Genomic DNA, 26879 nt, shown 5'->3' with positions numbered 1-26879 from the left:
GCAGAGCTGGGGCTGGAACTCCTGCCTCCATGCTGCAAAACTGCCCGCACCTGTGTGCGGAGGAAGAGCTCACCAGACGCGAGCTCCCTCTGCCCCATAGCTAGGCGGCTGTGTGCCCGGGCTAGGCTGGGCTGCTCGCCATAGGGCGAGTGGGAGGGGTTGCAGTCGCTGCCCTGGGAAGAGCCACAGCCTCTTTCGGCTGTCTGTCAGAGTCGCAAGAGGCGGAGCCCAGGCCTTGCCTGCTCAGGGTGCCTTCAGCAGCCTTGGCACATGGAGACGTGCTGGTTCATCGATTGTCATTGCCACCTCACGGCCGAGGAGTTCAGGCAGGTAGGACTGAAGACTGCAGGCAGCGGATGCACTCTGTACACAGGCCCTATGCTGTGGGGCTGCTGTTACTGGGTTTGCAGCCCTGGGTATGCGAAGTATGATTGCAACAACAGCTGTTTCCAGGCTAGTGATGGAATTCCCTCTACCTGCTTGTAGTCACTGAGCCTGGTGTATGTTCTGTAGAAGCTCCTGATCCCATTAGAGTCCGTGGCAGAACCCCCATTTATAGCACGGACGTGGTGGATACACTTCAGGGAGCTTTTTGGTGGATTAGGAGCAGGGTTCCTTTTGCTCTGCTCTGTAATTTACAAACTGGTTTGTGAGACAAGGTGGGTGAGGTAATAGCTTTTATTGGACTAACTTCCCCTGGTGAAAAGAAAAGGAGTACTAGTGGCACCTTAGAGACTAACCAGTTTATTTGAGCATAAGCTTTCGTGAGCGACAGCTCACTTCATCATCATCACTTCATCATGTAGCTCACAAAAGCTTATGCTCAAATAAATTGGTTAGTCTCTAAGGTGCCACAAGTACTCCTTTTCTTTTTGCGAATACAGACTAACACGGCTGCTACTCTGTTCCCTTGGTGAGCGAGACAAACTTTCAAGCTACACAGAGCTCTTCCTCAGGTCTTGCTTGTGTCATAACACTGTTGTGATTGCAAGACGATGACACATTAGGACTCTGAAATAACTCGCGGGATGGTGCAGTTGCTTCTAGGGGGCTGTGTGGCCCTAATTAAATCCAGACAGTCCTGTAGAATGTGGGACATGTCGTGTGATAAACCCAAAAAGAGCCACCCAGGCTGGGGTAAGATAAGAAGGGTAGACATGCCTCTCTAGGTTAACATTAGATACAAACAGCTGCAACCAGACATTTGTAAACTTGTTACACAAGTGCAGTCTCCCAAGGTACATACAGTAGGACCTCAGAGTTACAAACACCTTGCCAATGGAGATTGTTCGTAACTCTGAACAAAATGTTATGGTTGGTCTTTCAAAAGTTTACAACTGAACATTGGCTTAATACAGTTTTGAAACCTTACTACGCAGAAGAAAATTGCTGTTTTTAACTATCTTAATTTAAATGAAACAAGCACAGAAAGTTTCCTTACCTTGTCAAATTTTTTTTTAAACTTTCCCTTTATATTTGTAGTAGCTTACGTTTAACACAGTAGTGTGTGGTACTTGACTTTTTAAAAACATGTTTGGTCTCTGCTGCTGCCTGATTGTGTACTTCCGGTTTCAAATGAGGTGTGTGGTTGACCGGTCCATTCATAGGTCTGGTGTTCGTAACTCTGAGTTTCTACTCTGTGCCAATACACAAGGTCTGATAACGAATGTAGCAGATGCAATTAGCTGTGCATCTGATGAAGAACAAAATAACCTGCCAATCGTAATTCTCCCCAATGACCCGAATATTAAAAACTCTGTGTCATGGCATGAATGACCTGACGCCCCCAAGGACAAAGTAAATACAAATGTGATGCATCCATTGTTCAATCTAGGTCCCATTGAAATAGAAGTATGATTAGGAAGAAATTATTACACCTAGCCTTTTAGTTAATAATCTTTTTGGTCTGTTTCTCATGTCTGCTACGTCCTCTATTGGGGACCACAGTCTGTGTTTGCAGGGGATGAACTTGGTGAGCTAACATGAATGTTCTGTCATTGTGCAATTATATTTAACTCTGAAAAAGCAGTTGTGTTAACCTGAAAATTGCTGCTGGCATTAGAGGCAAATGGAAGGAAGTGTGTGTGTGACACCAAGATAGAACGTGCTGTGGTTTGGTAGTCACTGCTGTGTCCCTCTATTAAAAGGATCACTATCACTGCCTACGTGGCTACAGAGTTAACCAAATAGAGGGAGAATCTGGGCTTCTCCTTCATTTGCTTGTCAGTGACGCTACTAACATCAGGGCTCTTGCTTCAGAAGGCTGAAGTTATTGAGGTGGGTGTTCCTTGAAGAAATAGTGTTCTTTAAACAAGTCAGGTAAGCAAATCTCATGAAACCATACACCCACTGTGACGGCATGCAACCTGGAACTGGTGTACCACTGAGCCCTCTGTCTTACCAGCCTGGGCTCCCTCTCACACTGTGATGCTGTGATTAGCTGCAAACCGCTCCAGATACTGCACTTAACACAGATATACACAGGCAGGGACAAACCAGCTGGGTTACATGAATGCTTTTGCCAGCCGCTCATGAACCAACAATAGCGAGACTCCAGCCAATTCCCCACAGCTCTCCAGCCTAGGACCCCAGAGCTGTATTGTCTTGCCCTGGTCAGAAACCTGGCCAGTGTAAGTTTATTACCCAGTCTGCCCCTCCCTCAGGGTGGAGAGGACATGCACCAGTTTTTGTTCCTGAGCAGATTCCCCAAGTACTTCAACAAAAACACATTGTTTAGGGAAAGGGTAAAACAGGTTTATTAACTACAGAAAGATAAATTTTAAGTGATTATAAGTAGTAAGTGCACAGATCAAAGTTGGTTACCTAAGAAATAAAAAGAAAAATTGCAATCTGAGTTCTGTAAACTAGACAGGATTTGAATCAAGCAGTGTCTCACCCTGATCGACAATACAAGTAGGTCTTAGATCTTCCACACACAGGCTGGAAATCCCCTTCAGCCTGGGACCCAGTTCAGTCTTTGTTCTCCAAACATGTTTCTAGGTGTTGAGTTGTGGGGGAAGTGAAGACAAATGATGATGTCACTTCCCCTCCTTTATAAGTTCTTCCAGCTTTCTGGAAAGATCTTTTGCTATGGTGAGTCAAGTAGTATCCATTTTTTTTTGTGCTCCCTCTGAGAGGTCTTCACTGTATACAGTTCCTGGGGTAGTCCTTGTGAGTGTGTATTCCCCTTCATGGGCCATCATCAGTATCTGGCTGCCCCATTGTTGTACCTGAAAGGCTGGTTGTGTGTATTCCCAACCTTACAACATACTTCAGTAACATGCATGGCAAACTTCATAACTTCACATACAATGACAGCACACCCAATCCAACTTGATATTGATGTTCAAAAGATCAAGTCTTTTAAAATGATACCTCACAAGGCATACTTTGTACAAAATATATCATAATTGTATCACCATGTTAAATATGGGGGTGCTAGAGTGTTGCTTTGGGGTACAAAGTGTCACCCCGCAATAGTTGATGTTCTCTGTAGCTGAATCTGGGCTGAAGTCGGCTCCAGTACCTCCATTTGAATTTCTGCACTCAGTGTTACCCATTGGTGTCTTGGCTGCCTCAGACTCCTTCTTGTGTGAGATTAGGATTTGAAATGCCCCCGCATCTGAGCAAGGTAATACACAAAAGTGTCAAGAGAAGGACTGGGGATCAGGGGTCAGCACAGATGTAGTTGGGTTCCACGTTTAGCTTTCAAGACGGTTGGGAGAGGAAGGGAGGATGTCTGTGCTGTCAGAAGACCTGGCTTCTCTTCCTGGCTATGCCACCAAATTCTTGTAAAATAATAATGATGCTACTTTGCGCTTATCAAGCACCTTTCACCCCAGGACTTGAAAAATATTTTATAATTTAGTTTTACAACCCCCCCATCAGCTAGGCAAACTTTGCCATGGACTCGGTTTCCCATACATAAAATGGAAAGGACAATGTTAAACAACTTACCCAAAGTGATGCAGGAAGTCTGTGACAGAGCCACTAATGAACCTTAGATGACCTGAGTCCCAGCCTGGTAGCTTAAACACAAGACCATCCTGTGACACGGCCTCCCCCCGCCCCATTCTTCACAGCAGTGTTGTTATGACATGATTATGATGACATAATGTGTTTTATGCAAGATAAGTCAAGTGAGGTGTCATTGGAAAAGTTATGATCTACTGAGTATGATTATCCTATTTGTCTGCATGTATCATTTTTGTATCTGAAGTTAGGAATATTGACTATGTATCTGTATTACAAATGTGTTTACACTTGGGGAACGCTGACTAGGCAAAAGGCTCTCAGTCTAGATGGCTGGCTGGGAAGGGTCCATTCAGGTTAATGAGCCATTAGGAGAAAACAATAGGCCTTAGAAGAAGCTTATCTCCCGTTGGGGAGCCTTCCTGAGGATGCTGTAGACAGCCTCCAACTCATGGCTTCAGTGACACTACAGGGACATGTGACCAGGTCACCTGGTGCTGGACTCCATCTTGGGATATCAGTGTTTTTCCAAAAAGAAAAGGAGTACTTGTGGCACCTCTGTTACTCTGAAACCAGTGTTTTTCCATTGACTGGCGTGGGAACCAAGTTTTGAAACAAAGGGTTCCCGCCATATGCAAAGGCTATTTAAGACAGGGGAGTGACATCATCGAGGTTTTTCACTGACTCCCCACCCAAAGAGACACCTGGAAACACCTGAGGAACAAAGACTGAACTGGGGGAAGTGCTGGACGCAGGCTAAACTCCCTTTAGCCTGGGGGATTCAGAACTGTAAGCAAGTGCAGCTTGCTCCTTAAGAGTCTGCAGCCTTCTTGTATCATCACTTAGGGTGAGGATTTGCTATTCATATCTGATCTATATAGTTTATTAAGCTTAGATTGCAGTTTTGTTTATTTGCTAGGTGATCTGTTTGCTATGCCTTATAATCACTTAAAATCTATTTTTTGAAGTTGTTAAAGTTGGTTTTGCTTTGTGTGGGAGTCATAACTCGGGGCAGAAAGCTCTTGTATATTCCTCTCCACATTAAGGGAGGGGGCGAATTTTATGAGCTTACGCTGTACAGTTCCCTGTGCAGCGAAAGATGGTATAATTTTGGGTTTACACCCCAGAGCGGAGTGCGTGCCTGCGTAGCTGGAAAGTTCCTTAGCTAGAGCCTTCCCATGCAGAGCTGCTCTCAGCGTCTGCATATAACTGCAGCTGGGTGTGTCCCTATCTGTATGTGTGCTGGTGAAAGTGCTGGCTGGCCACAGCAGTACAGTGTAAAGGGAGCCAAGGCTGGTGGGTCAGGGGCAGGGCCGGCTCCAGCCACCAGCGTTCCAAGCAGTTGCTTGGGGCAGCAGTCAGAAAGGGGCGGCAGAGTTTCCGCAGCGGCAGCAATTCGGCGGCAGTCAGAAAGGGATGGCAGAGTTTCTGTGGCGGTAATTCAGCGGCAGCTTCTCTCTCCTGCCTTCCACGGCGGCAATTCGGCGGCGAGTTTTTTTCACTGCTTGGGGCGGCAAAAACGCTGGAGCCAGCCCTGGTCGGGGGGCTCAGTGATACCTCAGTTCCAGGTGGCACCCCGGGGGGGAACCCATTACACATCCCTCGCTTAAATGTAACAAAATGAGGTCTCTCAGTGCTTTGCATGATAACTGATCATTTGTGTCTTGCAGGACATAAATGATGTGATTGAAAAATCAAGAAAGGTTAGTGACTTATTTTAAATTATTACTTTTTCTGCACCAGAATCCCTTATTCATTACTCAGGACATTATTAGGATTTATTTATTATGTATTACAGGAGCACTTTGAAGCCTCAACTAGATTGTTGCCCCATTGTGCTAGGTTCTAGACAAGCATGTATTAAAAGACCGCTCCTGTGCCAAACAGCTTACAGTTGTAGGCCTCGATCCTGCAGTATAGTCAATGGGATTCTACACAGGCACAGAGGGCTGCAGATGTAGCAGGAGCAGGACCCTAGATCAAGACAAGATGTAACTTGTGGGTAAAGCAAACACGCAGGTGATGGCATGAGGACGGGGTAGCACTAACCTGAGCATGTTAGACTATTTGTGGGCACAGTTTGTAAGTGGTAGAGGTTTTTTGATCTGTTTATTTATTAGTGGAGCCAAATATGAAATACCCACTGAACTTTATTCTGTCTTGCCACTCCTCTACTTAATGGGCAGAAAGGGCCATTAGAAGGGCTAGGGAGGACGTTTGAATTGCAGTGTCTTGGCTGACTGTCATTATCTTCAGTAATTGCATCCCATCCAGCTGGCCAGTTTGGTTGCCTGACTCAAATTGGACAAGACTGCAGTAATACTGAGTGGTGAAGCAACTGAAAGGCTTGGGAGGGGTGCGTGTGAAGCAACTGGAAGGATTAGCATAGATCATTTGGGCTCCCCAAATTCTGGGCGCAGGAACAGCAATCAAGAATGCTTTATTCTGTCAGGGTTTGGTAGAGGGGCCTACCGTCAGGGTGTTTTCATTAAGGGGCCCTAGTCTCTGGAGCTTGCTTTCTTCCTTGGCCCAACAGAGCTTTGGGGTTTGTCTTCACTACAACGTTAAATTGGCCATCACTGCATCGATGCAGCAAGGTCAATTTAGCGCATCTGGTGAAGATGCGTTAAGTCAACGGAAGAGCATCTCCCATCAACATAGCGTAGCGTAGACACGGCTTTAAGTCAATGTAAGTTATGTCGCTCGGGGGTGGTTTTTTCACACCCCTACAAATGTAATTTACATCGACTTAAGCGGTAGTCTAGACAAGCCCTGAATCTGTGGAACTTTAGGGCAAATTAAGGATTAGCTCTTCCCTCAGGATTTTGAGATGGGGTTGGACTAGGAGGGGCAGAGAGGCAGTGTGGCTAATATATTGTTCAATCCTGCATGGTTGGATAGGTGAGAAGTCATTTATTTTGGTACTACTTTATTTTTTTTTCCTCCACTCATTTAATGATGTATTTAATTGAAGTGAGTTTAGTGAATGTGCTCCTAAAGCAGTTCCTAGCTAAGTCGTTTATAAATGGAAACACATACATAAAACAGGAGGGAAGTGTAACTTTCACCAGTAACAAATACAGGGGTTTTTGTTTGTTTGTTTTTCTTCAATCCAGGCTGGAGTTCGAGCCTTTGTTTCTGTTACAGAGCAGCAAAGTGAATTTGAGGAAGTTATTGATCTAGCAGAAAGGTTTGTTATCTCACTGCATGCCTTGTGTCAGTAAAAAGACATCTTTTAGATCAAAGAAATAACGCTCTACTTAACACTTGCCATAGCACGTGTCTTATCTAGCTCTCCAGATTCTGGACAGAGGTGAATGGGTCTCATTATCCTCACTTTACTGATAGAAAAACTGAAACACAGAGAGATTAATTGAATTGGCCACGATCATGCTGTTGGGCCTGGTTCTCCACTGCCTCGGGCTCTGCATAGTCATTTATATCTGTGCATGGTCAGGGTAAATCTACTGTTCTGATCTGGTAGCATTTCACACCCACTTGGTGCACGTGTAAATGACAACACAGGGAGCTAGGGTAGTGGGGAATCAGGACTAGTGATTGCATCTCAGAGCCAAGGATAAACCCCATGCGCAACTCGCAGTCCTGTGCCCTAGCAACTGGGTTATAGGGATCTCGCCACATAAAGTCTTGCGAATGGTGTCCTTAGAATCATGTGCAACTTTTGTGCATCTCATTTAAAAAAGGATATCCAGATTACAGGGTGAGTACTGGGGAAGGCAATGAGACAGAATCTTGGCCTTGCATGTGTGTCAGCTGACAAAAATGTAAACATGTTTAGCCTGAAAAAGAAGAAACAAAGAGGTGATATTGTAATGATCTTCAGGTGTCTAAAAGTGAATGAGGATGCGGGAGATAACCTCTTCACCCCTCCAAGGTAGCAGCTTGTTTCGAAGTTGTAACATTTGGTCTAGATATTATGAAGGGTTTCATCACATAGAGTTGCTGAAGTGTGGACGTCAGCCATATGATGAGTGAGGTGATGGCATAAAGGAGTTTAAGGCAAAGTTGACTATATACTTGAAATTAAGACTATACTGTACAGGGTTTTCCATGGGCTGAACATATGAATATAAGAGCAGGATTTTGCCTTTAATTGGAGGGGTACATGCTGAATAGCAAGCTGTTTCTGTTGTAAGGCAGGGGAATGGACCATATATCCTACAGAGGTGAGAACCTAAAATCAAGATATATTTATTCTTCCATGAGTGCTTTGTGGAGAGGGGAAGTAACATGTCTTAATTCTCTCCTCTTCTAATTCTAAGGGAGAATGGACTGCAATATGGCCTCTTTAAACAGGGTGATTGCATACAAATGAGCCTGAGGGTTGTTTTTGACTCACCATGGCAGAGAGCTGGAGAACTGGAACAGGCTAACAAAGAGTATCTTTTGCTTTTATAAAAATAATGTATGTGCATGTGTGTGGGAGAGAGAGATTGTATTTTTCTTTGTTTTTTTAAAAAAGCAAAATGTAAAACATAGAAATATCAAGAGATCAAGTTAAGTATTCATTGTTAAACATTATTGATCACCTGCATATGTATGAACTGAGTGTGCAAAGGAGCAGTCCTGGAGACATCTCTTTCTCCTAAGAATGGACAAAGCATGGGGGTGGCATTGCAGATGTCCTCTGCCTCATCAAAGTGCCTCAGCCCCACCTTGTCTACACACACAAGTTGTACCATTCTGATTATACTGCTAGAGTTAAAGTGGTGCAGCTCCACGAGGGTGGATGTATTTGTGTAGGAATGAAGGAGCTTTATATCACTGTAGCCGTTCACACATGTGAAGGGGAATAAGCTCTACTGGTATAAGGCACTTTTATATCCGTGTAGCTGTGACCACAGTAGGGGTGGTACTGGCATAGTGGTATCACTAACTAATCACACTCCTAACTCACATAGTTATACTAGTACAAAAATGTGTGTAGACAGGCCTTTGAGAGACCATCCCATCTCTAGTGGTGAAAGGCTATTTCAATCTTCCCAATCTCTTCAGTCCTTGGTGTTTCTGCTAAGAATGACAACTCAGTGCTGATTGTGATGGGTGTTCCCTGAGTGAGGACACCTCTCTGCTAGAAACTTGGCTGTGACCGCTAACTTATTGCCTACAGGCCACCAAACAGCCACTGGATGATGTTACTTTCACTGCTGAGCTAGATGTTTTAATCCCATTGACATGTTTTCCCCCTCCTAAAGGTATCCAGAGTCTGTCATGGCATGTTTTGGGATTCATCCGATTCAGAGCAGTGCAAATGGACATCGCAGTGTTACTGTTCAGGTGACTTGTCGAGCTTCCTATGCCTGTATTTTGCTAAATCAAATGAATTTCTTCATATGGGTATTTGTAACTCCACTTATGTAGCTCTTCAAGTCTTTAGAGCAGAAATCTGCCATGGTAGCAGTTGTGCCTACAGCTGTCACATGGGTGAATATGGACACTTCTCTTCTGTGCCTAACTCTAATAAAGATAATGTAATTATCACCAATTTATTGGGGGGAAAACTGGCTAGTGTGTATGTCTGATACTGCTCTCTGTTAGATGGCATCAGATATGTGCATAGGCCCTACTTAGTTAACAACTGGAGGGAGCTCTCCTTTAAGGAGTAAGGGTCTGTGCTTTCAGAGCAGGAAGGTCTGAGTTCCTTTCCTGTGAAGTTCGGAGTGCCCTTGCTGTGCAACCTGGTGACAGCTATGAAGTCGTGGCTGGCCTCGGAGTTATTACAGGTTTTTTTGCCTTTTTTGGAGATGAAGCAACAAGTAAAAAAATTAGCAAATGTGGTGAGATCTTGGAAATAGGTTAGGTGCAGGATTTGAAGCAGATGATAAAAGCTCTTTAAGGAGACTTCAAGCAAGGGCCCATTTATTTTATGATTTTTATCCTGTTTTTCTTCCTTGATGCATAACTTAGTACGGCTAAGATTTTGTCATGGAGGTCACAGAAGTCACTGAATCAGTGACTTCCAGAAACCTCCGTGACATTTTCCACTTCAGCAGCGGGGCTGGAGCTGTCAGCCGGCAGGGGCCCTGCAGCTCCCCACAGCTCTCAGCTGCTGCTGGTGACAGGCTCCCCTACAGCTCTGAGGCACAAGGCAGCAGGGAGAACCTTGGAGCGCCAGAAGTGGTTGATGCTAGACCCTCCTTCCTACCCATTTTGTCAGTTATTCTTAGTAAAAGTCAGGGACAGGTCACGAGCAGTAAACAAAAATCCACAGAAGCCTGTGACCTGCTTGCAACTTTTACTAAAAATAACTGTGACAAAATCTTAGCCTTTTGCATAAGCCATCACCACAGCACCTTGTCAATAGACATGAAGGCAGTTCCTTCACTGGCCTCCAGAGGGTGCTGTGTGATCATGATGGCCATAGTTCCCTGTGCAGTGCAGTCTGAGCTGTGCCGGTCCTAGGATATTAGAGGGGCAAGGTGGGGAATACCTTTTACTGGACCAAAAAAAGCTGAAGTGCACAAAGGTACTGTAGTGCACAGTGTGTCCATATGGGAAGTTACTGTGGAGCAGCTAGTGCACTGTAAAGTCCAGGCCGGATTTGATTTAAAAAATAGTCAGGAAGACTCGATTTAATCATGGGTTTCTACATAAAAGTGCAATCTTGTTGGTTGTTAGAACTGTAATACATATTCTTCACAACTCAGAGATAGATGTAGGTTTCATTTTTAGAAGGTACCCACTATACATTTTTAAACTGATTTATTTTGAAAACTTTTCAGATGAGTTTCACAGCTATATCAGAAAATGAATGATTGTTTGGTTATTTCATTTACCAAAGGTAATTGAAGCAGATATTTATGAAGTCATTGAACTATCTCCAATTCAACAGGTTAATCATTAGTATTTGGAGGATTTTCTTGCCATGTTGTATTAGAAGGAGAACATCACCAAACAGACATTTAAATTGTTTTATTTAACTAAAACAACAACATTAAGTATTCTGGATTTTTTTTTTCAACAGCAAACACATATTTTAACAAAACAAGCATCTGTCCCTCGCTTCTCACATTTATCCCCGGACTTCTTCTCCTTGTCCAGATCTATTCCGCTCCAACAATCTTCTATTCATTGAACTTTTTGAAACTTTGCACTTTTAGAGAGAGGTAAGGGATTGACTCTGTGTACACAAATTTGAAGAGGGACAATAGAGCTGAGGTCTTATTTCTCACCTCTCTATATATATTTATTTATTTAAAAACATTTTTGCTGTTAACAAGCATGTTACCTCCAGAGACACAAATCCACAGTTTGAGAACTGCAAAACTACTCATCTCTGGTGGTATCTTCTAGACTGAGCACTGAGTCCCATTGGGTAGATAGAAAGATTAACCTAAATAATCTATACAGAAGTCCCTGGAACCCCATCAGATTGGGTCCCTAATCCATGAACTATTGGAACTCATTTACAAAACTTTTTTTAAACATTACATGAATATATTGTCTCACACTATAGAATTAGAATTTATAATCCCTATTCCATGATGAGATATCTTTGAACTATAATGTGTCTTAATTAAAACTATCTTTAGACATGCTTTTTGGGGAAAAAACCTTTTATCAAAAAAATCTGATTTTTTTTTTAAGTTAAATCGTTGATTTTATCCACCCTGGTAAATTCAGACCCGAGCTTATGGGCACTAACTTCCATGTAGGCAAGCCCTATGGGATAATAGTGATGCCTTTTATTTATATAGCTGCTTTTGCACTTTGCAAACTGTGGCCTTGACTAATCTCTGCTGGCCCATGGGATGCAAATTGCAGCAGGAGAGGTTGCATACTGGGGCATTCATCCTCAGGGGAGTACCCATGCTATTCCCACTGCTGTCCCTGTTGGGGATTCCATCAGTGGAGGGCAGCTTTACACTTCCCCCAGGACTTCCAGAGGAGCCCTGCCATCTGAGGCTGCCTTGAAGATATGCTGAATCAACACATCTTCTGGCTATTATGGCCAAGCCCCAGCCCAAGCCTGTACTTTCCACCGTAGTGTGGCTGTGTGGCTGGCTGGCTCTGGGCAGCCCAGCAGAATGACTGGGCTTTCTTTTAATTTTTAATTATAGTCTTATTTAAAGAATGGGTACTTAAAACATTCAGTAGCTGGTAGACAATTCAGTATATAATTTTAATACCTGCCTTATATTTCTGTCCTCACCATGGTCTACTAATGCCTGTTTTGCAATTTCATTGACATGCCAGGACCTCTTTTACCCCACTGGTATTTTAACGAAGCATGTGAGCTGTAGCTGGTTTATTACAGGACTTGGAACCTGCCCTTCCATTCTTTGAGAAGCACAAAGATAAGCTGGTGGCTATTGGAGAGGTAGAGTGCTTTATTTGATTTCATTAGTATCAGGGTTTTCTTGACTCAGCCATTGCTCTGGTAGGCCTGTGCAATATATTGCAATCTGTGGTTTGTGGTGCTTACATTTCTTTTTATAGACAGAAATCATATTTGCTGAGATTCAACAAACCCCAAACTCCTCTCTTGTTGTGAGACTAGAATCAGGCCCCACATGATCATTTTATGAATAAGTATTGGAGATGGTCCGCAAATATATGCTAGAATCCTGCAGCTAGGACAGTGGTAGGGAGACTAGCTGAGCTGCTATAGATTTTTTCCTAGCAAAGCGTTTTTGTGTTATCTTATATATAATATAGTTTATTCTGCATTCATGTACTACTGTACCCCCAGGTACAAGATCTTATATAGAGATTGTAGTGCCTTCTAATCTTGTCTTAGTTATAGTGGTTTCTCATAGTAGCCTACAGCATTTGAAGTTTAATGTACTGAAAGCATTAATTCTCCATGCATTTTGAAGTTTACTTAAGATTTCATAAACTTTGTATCATCCCTTAACTGATTCTCATTGCAGATTGGTCTAGACTTCACTCCATGGTTTGTGTCCACATCCCAGCAACGTGAGGAGCAGCAGAAGGTCTTTGCGTTACAGCTGGATATAGCTAAACAGCTGGACCTGCCAGTGTGAGTCAGAACACCTCCAAGCAAAGTCTTCCTCATATATCAAATCTTAACTAAGCTCAGCACATGTTTCCTAAGTCACAGCTCCTGGAGTGCAGGAGGGGCGGTAAAGCATATTGATAATGATGGGTTGTTTGGATTATTTTTAGTCAAAATATTCAATAGTTTAAGGTTAAAAAGAAAAATAACAATAATAAAAGGTGGCTTACACCTGGGAAGCCAGAGCCTGTGTCAAGAGATTAGGGCTGATGAATGTTCCTCTCTAGCTAAGTCATCATTAAAAATGTGGGAGACTTGCTGGCATTTCTTCTGAAAGAATTGTTTTTGAAAGGAGGTGTATTTTCCATGTGTACACTTTTCATCTTTTGGATAAGAACTGAGCTATGCTCCCCAAATAAAACTCGATGGGGGTTAGACTTGTATTATTTCAAGGCATCATTTTATGTCCCACTTCTGCACAAATTAAGTCACAGGATGACATTCTGTTCCCTTGAAATGAATGGCAAAGCTCCCCCACAATTCATTAGGGCCAGGATTTCAACCAGAGAGAGATTTGCCACAGACTTCGATGGGAGCAGGATTCGGCACATGCACCCACCACAGCAGAGAGAGACCCTCTTATTTAAACTCCTTGTTGTCCAAATTTAGGTTTCATGCCTCTATGTATGTCATTTACATTGGAAAACTCGCCCCCTAATCCAGAGCTTTTATTGGAATAATGACCATGGCTCAGATTCTGATCTCTGTTATGTGGGTGTAACTCCAGCGGTGTCAGAGGAGTTACACTGGCATGAATGAAATCAGCATCTCTCCCAGAACTCTCTATTCCATGAGATAGGTGGTTTTCCACTGTACTTGATAAGTGAACATTTAGGGGGGAAATAAGAGTATTATTAAAATAAACTGAGATTTTTATATTTAATTTGATGATATCGAGTTCAGCATCAGGAAACAGGAAGACAAAGACCGTATTACTTTATTCTCTTCTCCCTATATGTGTAATTCTCCTAACTATCAACAGGTATTCAACATGCAAACCCCACATCCGAGGAGGAGAGGGGGATAATTATATGTATCAAGTACCTCTCCCAAGGTGCTTGGGGCACTGTACAGGAGAATACAGACAAATCCGATCAAAACAATTGGTTCTTAAAAGTCAGACAGAGGAGGGGAAATGAGGACAGGAAGAAGGGGTTGGAAAAAACGTGGTCAGCAGTGATAATTTAAAAGAAAATATTTCAAAAAGTAAAAGACCATATCCTTTGGTGCAACATGGCCACTTTGCACTGCACCGCCAGCATAATGTGGTCATAAAGCCAGTTTAAATGGCCCAGGGAGGCTCGTCAAGTGCCGGGGGGGGGGGGGGCTCGGGTGGTGTAATACCAACTTGTTGTACTTGATCCCCTTGCAGCTGACTTAGAAGATAAAAGGGGGCATGGCTGGAGAAAGGAGTGGGGAGAGACGCTAGAATGCCTCTGTGCCATGATTATCCTGGACTACTGTTTCTGGCCCCTTTTAGCTTTTCAGCTTAGGGATAATGGCCTGGACAGAGCAGCACCAGCACTGGGGCAGTGCAAAGGAGAACTTTAAACCACCTGTACCCCTCACCCCATTTTGCGCCCAAATGGTAGGAACTTTAAAAAGTGGGGATGGAGAACAAAATCTCTTGGTTTGTAATTCTTTCTTTGTTTCAATGAAAGTAACTTTTGTGTGGTAGGGTGCCGTGTTTATTGTCTCCCAGTGATTTCCAGAACAAATGTGTTTAGTTTACCAGTGAAAAGATTCCCCCCCCACCCCCAGCTGCCAGCCCTCAGATTCAACCCTTGACTTGAAAACCAAGCTGGGTTCTTTTCTTCTTTGCATCAGCGCCAGTAATAAACGTTCTGAAGGTCACATGAAGCCCTCAGTGACTGTGAAGTGTCATTGTCTTCATTCAGTTTATGTCAGTGAAACTGGTTGGTACTAAGTAAATAGTTCTGATGATGATGCAGTAGGAGGAAAGGAATCCAGCTTGCTCTCCCTTAGCTGTGTTGGCTCTGCATGGCAAACAAGAGTAACACCTTATTTTTGTCACTAAATTCAGCAGATCTGACTCTAAATACACACGAGGTGCAGACCTGGTGAGGAAGAAGGTGCCGTTTTTCTATAGCTGTTTTTTCAGAATAGAACCAAATCTCTTCACTTTGCCAGCAGTGCCAGTTGTAACTCTTGTTTTCCTGAACAGTAATGTTTTCTCCTTAAGAGAGAGAGCTTATTTTCTAAAAAGAAATCACTTTATATTAAAAAAAAACACCAGTGTGTCTCTGCTTCTCTAAAGTATGTTTTTTGTAATGACCAGAAACGTGCATTCTCGTTCGGCTGGGAGACAAACTATTGCTTTTCTTAAGGAGCAAGGTAAGTCTCGCTTTCCATTCTGATCAAACCCTTATAACCAGTACTGATTGTTGTTGCACGAAGAAATCCTTAACTGCTCTCTGGGCCTGTTTCTGCTCTTACACCAGTTAGATGCTGGTGTAATTCAATTGATTTACCTTTGTAACTGGGAAGAAAAGTGAGTCCTTTACCTCAGTTTACCTGTTTGTAAAATGGAGCTAATAATGCTTCCCTACCTCACGTGTGTGTCCTAGAACTCCATTCATTAAAGTTTGGAAACTATGAGTGGAAGATGCTGTGGAGCTGCCAAGTTTACGTATTATGCTCAAGGAGTGACAGTTTCTGCAGAGTGGAAAACCTCTGATGAAACAGAATTGTTTCTTTTTTTTATTGTAACTTTTTTTGTGAGTGAATCAAAGCAGCCTTTGTCTCAGCATCAGCTTCCACTACACTCTTTGAATGGAAGCAAGAAGAGTACGGTGTCCAGATAGCTTTATTTCTCTTTATGATTTGTTTCCAGCAAATCTGTAGATTGAAATTTGGGCTATGTTGTGAAGAAAGATACAATTAGACTATGTTTAAAATATTTACTTATCTACATCTCTGTGCATATTACAAACACAATTAATGATAGCAGGACAGAAATAAGCTGCTGAGGGACAGAAAGGCTGCGGAGGTAGGTAATTGACTGTGGAGCCTTTCACCTCTAATTACAGGTTCCAGTTTGGCCCCGGCAGATGCCAACTGAAAATTGTTACCACTGACAGCTCTCTGGTGTTGATATGAAGTGAATTTGGTGGTCTTGGTCCGGTTCCCAGTGGATACATGGGAATCAGAGTCTGCACCTTTGTTGGCAGGCCCAGCAGAGAGGTCACAGGTGAAATCAATTATGTTCTCACTCGTCAGGGAGGGATCCTACAAAGCCATGGTTGATGAATATTTTGCCTGTGGATAAATAAAGGACTTCAGGACTGAGAGCCAGCACTAAAGTCTCTTACAATTAAAACAGAAAAAAAATGTTCATGATACAAATCTTTACTGTGGTGCTGTTAAACTCGTACAGCCTAGCTTTAGTGTCTTGAGGCTTTTGGGGTTTCTTCTATGTGGTGCAGGTATTTGGAACGCACTGCTTCATAACTTTGCTGGCAGACCCTCTGTTGCCCTGGAAGGAGTACAAGCTGGCTTTTGTTTTTCTTTTCCTCCAGCTGTCACAAGGAATGATCAGGTAAGTCCCTGGAAAGTTCATGGACTCTGATTCAGTATAGTTTTAATTGGACTGCGCGAGAAATGACGTTCTGCATTGGCTCAGGTATTGGGGGATGGTATTTGGGAGGGTAGGGTGAGGCAGAGGGCAAGGATGACCCTGGGGACATGCATACAATGACATGAATTCTCATGCCCACCAAGGCCCCTTTATGCCACTCTGGCAGTAAATTGCCTTTGTACATAACATCTGTAAACTACATTTATACCCCCTTTAGGGCACATTTACTCCTCCAGAGCAATGTAGATGAAGGGGTGAAAGTAATATTAAATTCTTACCAGTACGGGGGCCGGCTCTGGCCCCTGAAGGGTGCGGGGTCTCGGGCAGAAGGGGCGGGGCTGTGGGTCAGTCTCTCCCAGCCAGCCCCATCCGCGCTGCCTGGCTCCCACCTCCCGGGGCTCTGGTGGCGATTTAAAAGGGCCCAGGGCTCTGGCCGCTGCTTTAATGTCGTTGCCCCTTCTGCCTTCCCTGTTGGCGGTCCCTACCGGCAGGGCTGCGGACGGGGAAGGGGCAGCCATGTGAAAGCACTGCTGCCACAACTCTTTAACGTGGGCTGTGTACAGTCGGGCACTGGCTTCTTACCGGTACACCATACCAGCCTGTACTGGCCCACTGTCACCCCGTGTAGATGGGCCTTCGTGTAAAAGAGAATCGGGCCCAGTGTGTGTCATAGGCACATGTGATACCCATACTTCCTCAGAGACACTTTCTCTGTTTGTTTATATATAATCAGGACAGAATTAAAGTCAAATGAAGAATGGCAAGTCTCTGCTCCAGGAAGCTTACAGTCTAAATCACCCATAGCTCAGCAAGGGATGCGGGGAGGAACATATGTGGCCTTTTAGTTCTTGTTGGGTTTTTTAAAATGAGGATTAATTAACTTAATATATTGCAGCGTGGAGCAACGATGGGGCTACGGCGATAGAGAAGAACACTTAGCTGGGGAACGATGGTTGGAACATGATGATGGAGCTAGAGCTGGCGTTCCTAACAAACGCTTTTGGGGTTAATGGCATTAACGATCTTTACACACTGATGTTTTAAATCCCTGACATTTGGGTTTGGTTAACTAACTGTTGTGAGTTTGGAAGAAGGGTTAGAATAAGGAGGAAAGCGATGTGGCATGGTGCATGGACAGGGTCAGGGATGGAGGATGGCAAGAGAAAATGTGAAAAGCTGCTTCTCCAAGAAGAAGACAAAGACAATTCCCCTCTTGCTTACAAGGATGTAAATTAGGAGTGAGTCCATTGAAACCAGTGAAGGTGCATGAGTGTGCAGCCAGTGTAAGGGAGATCAAAATCTGGCCCAAAGGCAGAATCAAAGTGAGCTGACTTGGTAGTGGTGGTGTTTGTGCTGCAGTAATGCTCCTAAGCACCAGTTAGAGGCTTTGTTCTGGTAGGTGTAATGCCGACAGACCCTAGTTGTTGGTGGGCGGGATCGAACCTGGGGCCTCTGGAGTTCAGTGCATGAGCCTCTACCTCATGAGCTAAAAGCCAACTGGCTGTTAGCTAAGGCTGTAGAACAAACTCACTTTCTCTCTAAGTGGTCTTGGTGCCACTAGATGGGACAGAACACCACACCCAGAAGGTGTGTGGGTTACATAAGCGCTATACAAATACATAGGGGGAGACAGTCCCTGCTGCCAGGAGTTTTACAATCAAAGGCCTGGTCTGTAGCACTTGCTGCTAAGATCAGTTGAGCTCTACCAGTGTTACCAGTCCCAGCAATGCTGTTTTTAACATGGTCATATGACTCTGCTGAGTATCTGGTGGCCCATTTACACTAGGGCACTCAGTGTTGCTAACACCAGTGGAACTGAACCACTGTTAACATCAGTGGGAGATTTTCAGAGAATTACTCTGGCATAGATAGGGCCTAAGGCTTGGATCCACAAAAGGACTTAGGCATTGTGAGGCTGAGCATTGCAATGCCTAACTCTTAGGTGCCTAGTAAATCACAGGAACAACACTGCAATTCACAAAGTTGAGTTAGGTGCCTCAACTCCCTATACACTGACTGGGGAGAGACAAGTGCCTTAGAATGGGATCCACAAAAGCCAGCACACAAAGTGGGGAGCTGCCTAAGATAGCCAATGGGGGATGCTAATGAGAGGGATGTGTCCTAAGACTTGCTCCTCTCACAGGGATAGGCACCTAAGTCCAGCCTGCAGGGATGCGTCTATCTCTGCTAGCCATCCACAACTGGCAACCTCTCTCCTGGAGTCAGGTGGCTTAGGGCCTGTGAGAGGGTGTAACAAACTCACACTGGAGCTGAAGAGGTTAATGAGAGCCGATGCCATCAGCCTTACCCCACTACACCTGCAAAAGGTGTCAAGCCTGGAGGGAGGAGTTAAAAGGCCTGAACATGGCTCAGTTGGGGGCTGACTAGGAAGGAGAGCAGATCAGCAGGAGAAGGCTGGCCTGCTGGATCCTCTGAGCCTGGGACTAACTGGGGAAAAGAAGCTAGCTGAAGGAGAAGGTGGCTGAGGCCCTGCAGTGGGCTTAAGCACAAATCCAGCTTCAAGAAGGAGAGCTGGGGGGACTCCTGTCAGAAAGAGGTAAATGGGAAGGACTGTTTAGCAGCAGCTGGGCTGTATTTCACAGGCTGGGAGCAACTTTGAGGAAGCTCCTCAGTAGCTAGCTGGGAAGAAGCTGTGGGGAGCCACAAATTCATGGCAGTATTCCCATATCTATGGAAGGTGCTGACAAGTAGGGAAAGGTAGGGGCAACCCAAGGTAGTGGCGAGGGATTGAACAACAAGCCCATAACCACCTAAACAGGGTCCCTGGGCAGGAAGCCAGAGGAGAGGCTGGGCCTGGATTCCCCTATCTTTCCCACAAGACTGAGAGGGGAAGTACAGGCTTGAAGATTGGAAGAGACAGGAATGATGAGTCCAACACGGGGGCCAAGGGCCTGGCATAGAAGCCATGAGACTTTGTGCTTTCCTGTTTTGAGGGACTATTGGCTTACTCCAGAAGGGATGGGAGTCTAGGTGACTCAGCCCTCCAGCAAGAAGACGCAGACTACTGCAGAACCAGACTGGTTGTCAGCTGGGGCCATTGAAGCATGAGCCTGATACACCATGCCCTGCCACCGGGGTGCCAGCTGATGACTTAGGTGCTGACAGCCAAAGGCGCCAACTCCGTGGGTGCTCCAGGGCTGGAGCACCCACGGAGAAAAATTAGTGGGTGCTCTGTACCCACTGGCAGCCAAGCTCCCTTCCCCACCTCCCACCTCACCTCACCTCTGCCTCCTCCCCTGAGCGCGCTGCATCCCCATTTCTTCCCCTAGCTCCCAGCACTTGCCACCTAAACAAGCACTGGGAGGGAGGGGGGGTGGAGCGGGAATGCAGTGCGCTCAGGAGAGGAGGCGGGGAAGAAGTGGGGCCAGGGCGGGGATTTGGGGAAGGAGTCCAATGGGCAGGGAGGGGGTGGAATTGGGGCAGGGACTTTGGGGAAGGGGTTGGAATGGGGGCGGGGCAGGAGTGGAGTTGGGGCAGAACCAGGGGCAGAGGGGGGTCAAGCACCCACCGGCACCAGTGGAAGTTGGCGCCTATGCTTACAGCAAGTCATTTCTTGTAAGAATGAGTTAGGTGCCTGGCTCAATCCTTGCAAAATCCAGGGCACCCCCAGGCCCACTTTATAACTTTTAGCCCAGTGGTTAAAGCGCCCATTTGGGTTGTGGGACACCTGGGTTTAATTCCCTCCTCTGCTAGAGGGGAGAAATGATTTGAACAGAGGTCTCCTCACCACTCAGGAGAGTGCTTTAACCCCTGAACTATGGGATAGTTTGATGTGCACCTCTCTGAGTTTAGGTGCCCACAGGGTGTGGTGGGAGTCTTATGGAGCATAAAATTGGGACTGAGGTGCCTACGTCAGGGGGTTAGGTGCTTATGTACCTTTGTGGATCTGGGTCTAAGAGCATAGAGCCCCTCGGGAGGCGGAGCGGGGCAGGACGCTGAAGGTCAGGAAGTGGGATCACATTCATACCCTATCTAAAGAATCTCAGACTTTGCAGGCTGTCATCTAGGGGCCTCATTCTGATCTCACTTAAACATATTCTACATCAAAGACACTCCAGTGGAGTTACTCTTGGCATGGCTCATTCCTACCTTCTTGTGTCAAGTACCTGAGGCAGGATTTGAGGTTCATTCCCCTCCTCCCCATACACCTAGTACAGCAGCGGTAAAGCAGTTAATCTTTCATTTCTGTACAACGGGTTTTCCAGATCTCTTCCTGTTCATACCCAGGCCTGCTACGTAGTGCCAGCTGAATTTATCCTTGTCCCTTGCTGCACTGCTGACTTGGGCTCAAAGTGCTGCTGAGACAGCACAACTAACTACTTGGTGAGAGGAGAGTGCCTTGACTTGCTCACAACCATGCTCCTTCTGGCTGATCACAGTGTTAACTGAATGAGTCATGCCAGTGCCTCTCAGCTGGAAGATTGGGCCCAAGCATCCAAGGAATCACAAGGCTGTTAACTTATTGATTCCTACACCAAATGACCAATTCTTGTGCCGAGACACTGAGCCCTCCCACGTCCAAGCTACCATCTGCCCCATTGTCCTTTCTCTGATCTTCTGGTGGAGTGAATCCCTTTATCTTTCACACCAGCCCTGAGAGGGGCTCGGATACCATGGCAGTGAGCATGCTGTAACTGCCTAGACAAAGAGAGAAAACCACAACCCACCCCATCTACCTGAAGTCATTAGTTTAATGGTTAGGAGAACAGGAGTCCACAGGATGTTCTTGACTGTGGGTCTCCTACAACACCAGCCCAGTACCTGGCTGGCTGTTGTACTGTCTTTCCCAACCACAGTAACGTGTCATTCGGTGAGTGGATGTACTTAATAGAATGTTAAAGACAGCTTGCATTTAGAAAAGATTAACAGACATTTGAGGGGGATGAATATTCACAATCCTTGTAGTGTGGTAGAGGCTCTGATGGGCAAGTATACTCTGCTTAACCTTTGTGTTTGCAGCTCACTGGAGGCATAGGATTATCCCCAGTGGCTTAAACAGCCTATTAAATGCCAATAAGTCAGACTTGTTAGCCATTAACTGATTTTGTGTGTGTAAATGTATAGTGTGCTCCTTTCTATATTGATTAGTGCGACGAGAACGGACTCTTACCTGTGTTGTTTCTTGTTTTATTCTCCTGTCTTTACAAGCGAGCAAAGTTAATAAGACAGATTCCACTAGAGAACATTTGCTTGGAGACCGACTCACCCTCTCTTGGCCCAAAGAAAGAGGTAAAGTATGTAGCTTACTAGTTTAAATCCTAAACCCTTCCAACCTGCATTTTAGAAATGAAGTGACTGACTGTTAGGGTTCATGCACTCTAATGCATTTGGGGTTCATGCTCTCTAATGCCCTGACTACTAGCCATATGCAAGATGCAAAGAGAGGTCCCTTCCCTCACATTAAAAAAGAAAAGCCAAAAGAATGTCAGGAGAGAAAAATATTTCTTGGTGCATATACTACAGCAATGTTTTTCAAACCATGGGTCACGGCACGTAAGGTGCTGGGTAGCTCTGGTCAGCACTGCCGACCAGGATATTAACAGTCCTGTCGACGGTGCTTCCCAACTAAGGCAGCATAGTGCCTACCTTTTCTGACACCGCGCTGTGCCCCAGAAGCGGCCAGCAGGGGGGCCACGGGGCTCTGCAAACTGCCCCCACCCCGAGCACCGGCTTTGCACTCCCATTGGCTGGTTTCCGGCCAATGAGAGCTGGGGTGGTGGGGGGGCGGTACCTGTGGGTGAGAGTTGCGCGAAGCCGCTCGCAAACCTCTGCCTAGGAGCCGGACCTGTTGCTAGATGCTTCTGGGGTGCAGTGCCGTCCGTGGTGCTAGGACAGGCGAGAAGTCTGCCTCTGTACCCGGCTGTGCCACTGACTAGGAGCCGCCAGAGGTAAGTCTGCGCCCCAACCCTGTGCCCCAATCCCCAGCCCTGAGCCCCCCCAAACCTGGAACCCCTTTCCTGCACCCCAAGCCCCTCATCCCTTCCCCACCCCAGAACCTGCATCCCCAGCCTAGAGCCCTGACCCCCTCCTGCACCCCAACCCTCTGCCCCAGCTCTGAGCTCCTCCCACACCCCAAATCCCTCATCCCCAGCTCCATAGGGTCATGGGCATCAACAATTTTCTTCAACTGGGTCCCCAGAAAAAAAGTTTGAAAACCACTGTACTGTAGGGTTAATTTTGCTATCTCACTGGGTTTACACTGCTGTCACTCCATTGACACACACTAAGAAATACATAGTTTAACCTAGATCTCAAACACCACACCCGGGCGCCTCTGAGCTCAAAGGGGCACTGTCATGTGAAATCAGATCATTAAAATAATTGTTTCCTTTGTATTGTTACCACCATCACAGGTAATTAACACTACAAATTTTAGAAATCTAATTTGTCATCACTAATGCTGTCTGTGTACATTTGGCACTACATTTAGCTTGGAAAACAGACTAGTCAGTTTCTCGTTCTGCCATTTGGTGCTAATGCATGAGAGCCAGTGTTCAGGATACCAAACTGCACAGGAACATTTACACTCAAACAAAACCCACATTTTAGTTTTTTTTGTTTTTTTTAATTTTTGAAATCAACATGAAAATGTCTCTTTAATAGATTAGAGCCCGCAAGGTGCTGAGCAATGCTTGAACATGTTGTGTGTTGTGAGTCCATGTTGACTTCGGTGGCAGTTGAGATGTTAGGTACTGCATGGGGCATCTTACCAGAAGCATATGACTCCAGGATCTGCACTGGCTGTCTGTTAGTCTCCGGGTGGAGTTTAAGGTTTTCGTTATGACCTATAAAGCCATTAATGGCCTGGGACAGGCCTGCTTGGAGGATTGGCTCTTTCCCTGTGCCACACTGCAACAGCTGTGGTGAGCAGGGACATTTGAGGTGGATCTCCCCTCATTATAAAAGAAAGAGCATCTGTCTGAGAGCTCCAGGACTCTGGAACTAACTCCCCTAAATAGTCCAAATTTGGTGACGTTCTGGCCATTCTTCAAACAGGTGTTTTTTGATAAGGTTTTTGGAGAGGGTTGAGGTTTTGGTTCCCGCAGCAATAAAAGAGTGGAAAGGAGTTTCTGGACTCTGGCTGCCTGAGTTCCTGTGAAATGATTTCTTAATGCTGCTGGGATTTTATTGTAGCATCAGTGATGTCAGAGTGCCTCAAGCCTTGGTTAGGTATTGTTTTTATTACTTTAAATAAATAAATAAGTCGCATGGGTTTTAGTTAAGCACTCGACATCTTGCAGGATCAAGGCTGATATATATAGAACTTCAAAGAACACAGCTTTCTTCCTGCTGATAATCTCCACAGAGAAGTTTCAGGAACTTGAAACTGTTGCTGAATATTTATTCTTTCTCAGCAACAAAAGAAGTAGAATTTCTTGAGCTTGATCCAGCTGTTGTCTTTAAAATATAATGAAATTGCCATAGAACTATGGTCGTGTCAGATCCAAAACTGCACAGTATCAGGCTGACTCTTCCATCTAACTTATCATAGAGCCTAGTTGTGATTTAAGATTTGTAAATGCCAGTGGTGACCTTTTTGAAGTAATTAACGGAAGGGAGGGACTCAGTCCTATGGGCCCTGGGTAAGCTAGGCTGATCTCACTTGGTTTCTTGTATAGTGTAACCTTGTTGGCAATTCTCTTTTAGGAGAGAAATGAACCAGAGAAGATCAGGATTGCTTGTCAGTACATTGCTGCAGTGAAAGGATTATCAGTAGAAACAGTCTGTGAAGTAACAACATGTAATGCCCTGAAGCTGTTCCCCAAAGTTCATCAGCGGTTGAAAGAATGAACACTTGCCAAACAACAATAAAATGAGAGCATCCGAAACACAGCTCTGCTCTGTAGTTTGTGGTTTGGGGCTTTATTTTATATTACTTTTTTTTTACAGTGTACATATACATATTTCATGCTACGTGGAATTTTTGTATGACCAAAATGACATCTTAAAGAATAAAGGCCCAATAAAGTTTTACCTATTGTATTTATACAGGTAGGCTATTTTACTGTTGATGAGGTGAAAATCAGTTACGATTAATAATTTGAGAGCAGGCTGATGGAAAACAAGAGAGCCACAAGACTGCAGCTTTCCATGCCTTTTATATAGATCAAAAAATCCAGTAATGTTTATTTCCATTGGTATTTAAAGAGGAATCTTCTGAACCTGGACTCTCACGTCTTATAATTCTGCACCTTTCTCTGCTATTTGAGCCAAACTTTTGCATCATATTGGCATATTGAGACCACAGCATTCCCCTAGCTGGTGTTTTCCAGAGCCACAGAGGATTGCTTTCAGAAATATTTGTTTGCCAATTAGTGTTGATAAGAAAATGCAATAGGCCTAATTTCTGACCTCCCATCAATTTTGTACCAGGCCACATCTACCCTGCAGCTGTACCACTGTAATGTAGATGCTTCCCCTGAGCTGCAGGTGGACCACTGGGTCAATCAGAAGACGGCAGTATTTTTATAATTCGTGCCTTTTGGAGGTAGTGCAGTCCAGTGGGTCTGGCAGTGGACTGGGAGGAGAGGTGGATGCTATTCCCAGCTCTGCCACTGACCAGCTGGGTGACCTGGGGCAAGTCACTTCATGTTTCTGTATCTCCAGTTCCCAATTTGTAAAATGGGATAATGATACTTATCTATGGATGACGTGCTACATACAAACTAAGTAGTTTTAGAGATAACTGGCTGACAACTCCCCCCCACCTCCCCAGTGATTACCTCGCTCTACACCTCATGGATCAGACAATTGCCTGAAACCCCCAACACTTGCCCATTCCCCCCATTCAATGACTTATACTCCAAACACCCCTCCACGGAGGTGGGAAGTGATATGTGACCAGATGAGTAGTGTGGGGGCTGGGCAATCAACGTCCTGATCAGGGAGGGAGTGGGAGGAAGAGGGAGGGTTACATCAGTCAGCAATCTGTTCCTCACCCACCCTTAGTCCAGGATTCTACAAATACTGTGGCTCTTCACTACATTTTTGTCACTTTTTTTTTAAATAAGCAAGGAAGAAAACTGATTTTTTTAGCTAATATGAAATTTAAGGGGTTTTGTTTTAAAGCTATTATGTTGCCCAAATTTGTTGTTAAATTTTAAAAAATCACTTAGAGATAGAGGGAACTAGCTGTCCAATCCATTTTTGCTGCTTAGATTTTTCCTTTGCGCTGAGAACTGTAACAGGGAGTTAAATTTGGACTAACATGCTTTGGAAATTAATTTTAAAATTTAACCTCTAATGACTGAAATGTACAGCTTGAAATACACATAAAATAAACTGGAAATCCTATCTGCATACCATGCATAAAAGTTATCATTTTAATTCAGTTTAGAAATAAACAGTAGGTTTCATGGTCAAAATTGTAGAGTCTTAGACAGTTCCAGTGAATCAACTTTTGTTCGTTTCTGAGTCTTGTCCTGAGGTTCAAGTTTCATGAAGAGAAAGAAAAGTACATTATGTTGTTTTTAAAATGTACTTTAGAGTGTTAGTAATGAGTTTAATTGGGAACTGAGCTACTGTTGAAACAGCTTAACTACCAGTGTTAGATATCCAAACGCATTTTAAAAGCAGCCCTGTAATATTGAGTTTCTCCTTATTTTGTGAAATGTCCTGAGCTCAAACAAGAAGGCCGCTTTTAAGTGGTGCTTCATCCAAAAATGGCATTATCTGCAGGATAAAAGTAAAGTTTGAAAATAGTTATGAAAATCGATTCCTCTCTTAGTAATATATATTTATATTATAGGAGGAGGAGCAGTAGCAGAATGTATAAGGTTGCCGTTTCAGTTGCTTTATAACTCTGGCAAACTTGAACTGTCTGGAGTTAAAATTTCAGTGTTTGGTCTTGGATTGAGATTCAGTTGTTGTTTGGGATTTTTTAAGCTTGAGCAAAAACAGTTCAGCAAAAAATAGGTTGTTTTAAAGTGTTAATTTTTTGATTTTTTTCCAAACATCTCTGGTACTTGTGGTTTGGAACAGGAACCTGACATGTAGCAGAGGGCTAGTTCCGAGGTTAGAGGTGCCTTTTGCTGTCCCAATGAAAATCCATTGGAATGTGGCCAACTTATAAGCATTAGGGGGGAAAAGGCTGCTTGAACATGTACGCTGGAACTTGTTTAGCTCTTATCCCTTCAAACCCTGAACGCTCCAAATGCACTTCACATGCTCCTAACTCCAACCTAGCCTCCTTTCTTGTTCTGAAACAGAGCCCCACACACAACTGAACCTCCAGATGGGACACAGACA

The 26879-nt window shown here is 44.6% G+C and overlaps 1 protein-coding gene across 1 annotated transcript; it reads left to right on the top strand.

The window, feature by feature from the left end:
* Window positions 1-270: 270 nt before the first annotated feature.
* Window positions 271-24422, top strand: LOC311517555 (putative deoxyribonuclease tatdn3-A; the record flags this gene model as incomplete). The annotated part of the gene is made up of 11 exons (XM_084622466.1): window positions 271-330; window positions 5643-5675; window positions 7089-7162; window positions 9189-9270; window positions 9355-9417; window positions 12251-12313; window positions 12867-12976; window positions 15312-15367; window positions 16459-16571; window positions 21780-21860; window positions 24279-24422. The coding sequence occupies 11 exons, from the start codon at window positions 271-273 to the stop codon at window positions 24420-24422; spliced, it is 879 nt and encodes a 292-aa protein (XP_084478592.1).
* Window positions 24423-26879: the final 2457 nt, after the last annotated feature.

The sequence above is a fragment of the Lepidochelys olivacea genome (assembly GCF_965140295.1).
Source record: "Lepidochelys olivacea isolate rLepOli2 genome assembly, chromosome: 3".
NCBI classification, from domain to species: Eukaryota; Metazoa; Chordata; order Testudines; family Cheloniidae; genus Lepidochelys; species Lepidochelys olivacea.
The sequence above is the reverse complement of the archived record's forward strand: the minus strand, read 5'-3'. Positions and strand labels throughout refer to the sequence as shown.